The sequence below is a fragment of the Sander vitreus genome, chromosome 8, assembly GCF_031162955.1.
Source record: "Sander vitreus isolate 19-12246 chromosome 8, sanVit1, whole genome shotgun sequence".
NCBI classification, from domain to species: Eukaryota; Metazoa; Chordata; class Actinopteri; order Perciformes; family Percidae; genus Sander; species Sander vitreus.
The window spans coordinates 3,276,103-3,281,102 of record NC_135862.1 but is presented as its reverse complement, the minus strand read 5'-3'; the positions used below and the strand labels follow the sequence as shown (position 1 = coordinate 3,281,102).

Genomic DNA, 5,000 nt, shown 5'->3' with positions numbered 1-5,000 from the left:
GATAGATAGATAGATAGATAGATAGATAGATAGATAGATAGATAGATAGATGGACAGATAGATAGATAGATAGATAGATAGATAGATAGATAGATAGATAGAGAGATAGATGGACAGATAGATAGATAGAACGGCTGACTGACCGTTTCCTTCTTCTTGCTGAAGACCGGCATGGCCACTGAGGTCATCAGCAGCAGACTCTGAGCTTTGGTGTAGAAGAGCTGACACAGAGCAAAACATTCAACACACAGTGTGTCGTTATTTCAAGAACACAGACACTGTCAAACACGAATGATGGGCCGAGGAAAAGGTTTTTAAAAAGATAGACATTTCAAATGAAACTCTCTAACTGGCTGCCACTGAGTAGGAAAACTGACCCCACGTTTAAACAAAGTCACAATCTACGCACGTTTCTTTGAAATTTCTATATGAAGCATATTCTTCGTCATCTACTCACACATATAATGTTTATTGTGAAACTCCATGCAACTATAACAAGTGCAGATCTGAGGGTGACTCGATGTAATACTACTGCAGTTCTGTGTACATTTAAAAACACATAGATGGTAAAAGTACTACAATCGCTACAGTCTAAACCAGCGGTTCTCAACATGAGGGCCAGGACACTCCGGGAGGTCCGACAATGGCTTGGAGGGAGTCATATATGTGTATGAGAACATAAAGTCAATAAGGTGTAGATCTTACATGTTCATAAAAAATGACTCAAACGGATCAATCAATTATCAAAATAGCTCGCGATTATTTTAATAGTTGACAAGTAATCGATATAATAATATAATATCTGGCAGCAGCAAGTACTACCGTTATACTACCAACTGTCCCGTTCTTTACCTAAACCCGTAAGTTACGCCTTCAAGTCACGACTCACGACTTGGTAGCGTTCCAGGGTTCAGGTTAGGCTACATAACGTTAACGTTAGCTAGCGCTAGCTGATACTAACGATTTCTAGTCGGCGACATATTTTGGGCTTCATTTAATAAACATAACCTGTAGTTGTACACAATCGTATGTGTATTGTTTTGATTACAATGTGCGGAATTACTTTACGTTGCCTATTTATTGTCTATTTATTTCTATTTCTCTCTGTTAATCAGCGGCGTCTGTACAGCATCAACAGGGGTCGCCATTGTTGTTTATGTGTGTGTGACGTCAAAAACTGTAACTGGGAGTACAACCATCTGGTACCAGTTCACGGGGAGTAAGTTAGGGGTTTGACTGCCGTTCCAGGGCACTTTCACGGGCAGAAGGTGGTGAAAACACGGGTTACGGGTTGCTTGGAACGCAGCATAAGCTACTAACATTACTATGGCAATTACCAGCAGCGGGCGGAGTCTCCACGCTGCCTCCTGTTTATGCCCAGTATACCAGAATGTTGATGAGATATTTTGGTTTGGGCGTGTTAGTTTAAACGGAGATAATTTTTTCTGTTGGAGCTAAAAACACTACACTCACTTTGGCCTAAGTGAGAAGTGACAGAAGTTAAACCATGTGTAAGGACTTTGAGAGAGTCTGGAGGCGAACAGGTTGAGAACAGTCTTGTTCTACATGTGAAATCCTGCCAGATGAAGAACTGACTGTTTATCTAAAACTACAACTTCTTCTTCTTTACCTCCTTGGTTTTGGGAAGCTGCCGGAGCGATGGAGGGAAAGGCCCAGAGGATCATGGGAGAATGAGTCCAAAAAACACAGGGAGGAAGCAGACAGACAGGTGAAGGTGAAGTGACGATGATGATGATAACGCCGACTGTACAATGTTGTTGACTTAAAGGAGCAGTTCACATGAAAATTCAGAAATGGTTTTATTCTCTTAAAGTGCAACAGATTTAACTTTAAAATGTACAAAACTTGAGGAAAGAAAAAAGAAAGAAAGAAAGAAAGAAAGAAAATAAATTAAGGACAGATGGAGACAACAGAAAAGAGACAGCGGAGAAAGATAGACAGATAGATAGATAGAGATATATAAATAGATAAATAGATATATAGAGAAATAGAAAGATAAATAGATAGATAGATAGATAGAGAGAGAGAGAGAGATATAAAATGTTTTATTATTATTACACAAAAATGATTAAAATATGAATCTCCTGGTGTAAATAATGAGCTGCTGCTTTGAGCTCTCTGATTGGCTGGCTTCAGCTCACCACAGTGTCCATGTAGGCCTCCGTCCAGATGATGTCATGGTCGTGGTTGATGACCATTGGTCGGCTGAGCACGTGCAGGTACTCCATGACGTTCTCCTGCACGTCGGCCAGCGTGGAGATGTGTGTGTAGTAACCTGAGAACACACACAGAGAGACACACAGTGTATACCAACACACACACACACACACACACACACACACACACACACACACACACACACACACACACACACACACACACACCTTTGTTGTTGCAGGCGATCCACTTGGTGTTTTGAGCGAAAGTCATCTCTCTGCCGATCAGGTAGGTGAAGACTCGCACCTGAGAGAGAAACACCGCAGTTCATACGTGTCGGCACCAGCCTGTGTGTGTTGGTGTGCAGTATGGTGGCATCATTTTGTGCTTTGGTTGAATGCTAGAATTACTGACTTTTCAAACATGTTGTGACTCATCTTCCCAGGGAACTAGGATGTCTTGCCATAACTGCAGTTGGATTGAAAACTCAATAAATGGTGCACGTTCTTATTTTTTCTGGGCCCTCAGTGCTCGTTCTCACCCTGCGTTCAGGCCAGTTGAACTCCTCAAAGACGGACTCAAAGTCCTCCATGGCTCCGTCTGTGATCAGCATGATGGCCTGGTTACACATGCTGCCCTGACCGTTGGTCCTCGCCTGCACACACACACACACACACACACACACACACACACACACACACACACACACACACACACAGAGATACACACATACACACATATACATACACACACATAGAGTTTTAATACAGAGACAAATGACTCCAGATTGGAAACAAAATATAAGAACCATCAATACTCAAAGTATTAGTGTTGAAGCTGGATTACTGGCCGGGCAAAGCAGGGACAGTCCGAGGGCCAGACAATGACTGATCTGTTGTGCAGCGATTCTGTACTGAGTTGCTGCCTCTTAAAACTTAGAACAGGCCCAAAGAAATCAAGCCCGACCCTACCCGAGCCCGTGCACGTTGTGTCCGAGCCTGGCCCGACCCGACACAGTAACTGTAATTATGAGCCCGAGCCCGATTTAAACCCGACAATGTTTTAAAGGTCCCAAAATTTCACTTTATGAGGTTTTTTAACATTAATATGAGTTCCCCCAGCCTGCCTATTGCCCCCCAGTGGCTAGAAATGGTGGTAGGTGTAAACCGAGCCCTGGGTATCCTGCTCTGCCTTTGAGAAAATGAAAGCTCAGATGGGCCGATCTGGAATCTTCCCTTTATGATGTCATAAGGGGAAAGGTTACCTCCCCTTTCTCTGCTTTGCCCGCCCAGAGGATTTGGCCCCCCCATGAGAAAGAGAGAGACATCATGGCTTTCAAACGAGCAGAGTGACAGTTGGTCAAGGCCACACGCCCACCCTCCATCTTGCCCCCCCCCCCTCTCCTCCTCAATAGCATTTAAAGCTACAGACACAGAAATGGCACATCCTAAGGAAAGCTCATTGTGGGACTGGCTCTAGTGGCTGTAATTCTGCACCAAGGCTGAATTTAGGGAAAGAGACTTCAGATACAGTATTAGGAGACCACTAAGGTCTATATAAAGAGACTTCAGATACAGTATCAGGGGACCACTAAGGCCTATATAAAAGAGACTTCAGATACAGTATTAGGGGACCACTAAGGTCTATATAAAAGAGACTTCAGATACAGTATTAGGAGACCACTAAGGTCTATATAAAAGAGACTTCAGATACAGTATTAGGGGACCACTAAGGTCTATATAAAGAGACTTCAGATACAGTATTAGGAGACCACTAAGGTCTATATAAAGAGACTTCAGATACAGTATCAGGGGACCACTAAGGCCTATATAAAAGAGACTTCAGATACAGTATTAGGGGACCACTAAGGTCTATATAAAAGAGACTTCAGATACAGTATTAGGGGACCACTAAGGCCTATATAAAAGAGACTTCAGATACAGTATTAGGGGACCACTAAGGCCTATATAGATCCATCGCAAATGGATCCGAATGAAGACCTCGACACTAGCTGCTCCCTCAGCTGAATAGTGAGGGTAACAGATCAAGGCAGCAACATAATCAAAGCCCTGGAACCATATAGGAGACTTTCTGGTCTCCATCACCTAATTAATACTGTCCTTCACCACGGTCCGCACTGGCCGACAACGTGCCGGATATAGGATCATATCTGCTGCTAACGGACTGGTGAGATATCTGAAACAATCTGGCCTGGTTGCGTAATAATCGAAGACAGTGCTACAGATGGAGGGGAGACACGATTTAGCACAGTTGACCTCACACTCAAGTCAGTGCAGGACACAATACCCAGAGCTATGGAGAGGCAGAGGCCTCTGCCCTCAGTTATAACTGTAGTCATAACTACAGGTTCTAACTGATCATTAACCCAACAGGAAATAAGGACTGTAGATACAAAATTATTTGTATTATTATTATTAGCCTACATTACAGACAACTTCTTAGCTTGCTCGCAGAAAACCTAATAGCTTTCTGTGGAAAAAAGTAGTGTGTGCCAGGTGAAAGTGGTGTACGTGCATGCTTGTTATGTGTGTGCGCGAGAATGGCCTCGCACATATTCAGTGTGTGTTTTCACCACACAAAAGTGATCACACAGAGAGCTGTGACGTCTGATTTACTTAAAGGAAGAGTTCATGTTTCCTCTGCTCCTGTGATCATTAAGGGACACGAACCTCGCTGAGGATTTTGAAGGATTCCTTCATGGCGTTCTTGATCTTGGCTTCTCCTTTAACATGCAGGGTCTCCACCAGCAACTTAAAGTGCTGAGAGAGAGGGAGAGAGAGGGAGAGAGAGGGAGAGAGAGA

At 43.4% G+C, this 5,000-nt stretch overlaps 1 protein-coding gene across 1 annotated transcript in view; it reads right to left on the bottom strand.

The window, feature by feature from the left end:
- LOC144521652 (voltage-dependent calcium channel subunit alpha-2/delta-4-like) overlaps positions 1-5,000 on the bottom strand; it is a 113,201-nt gene that overhangs the window by 71,650 nt on the left and 36,551 nt on the right. The window contains exons 11-16 of the mRNA XM_078256209.1: positions 4,869-4,958; positions 2,720-2,833; positions 2,406-2,484; positions 2,163-2,296; positions 1,631-1,648; positions 144-221 (exon numbers count right to left, since the gene is read on the bottom strand). Of these exons, the coding sequence (XP_078112335.1) occupies positions 144-221; positions 1,631-1,648; positions 2,163-2,296; positions 2,406-2,484; positions 2,720-2,833; positions 4,869-4,958 (513 nt within the window). The remainder of the gene's footprint in view (positions 1-143; positions 222-1,630; positions 1,649-2,162; positions 2,297-2,405; positions 2,485-2,719; positions 2,834-4,868; positions 4,959-5,000) is intronic.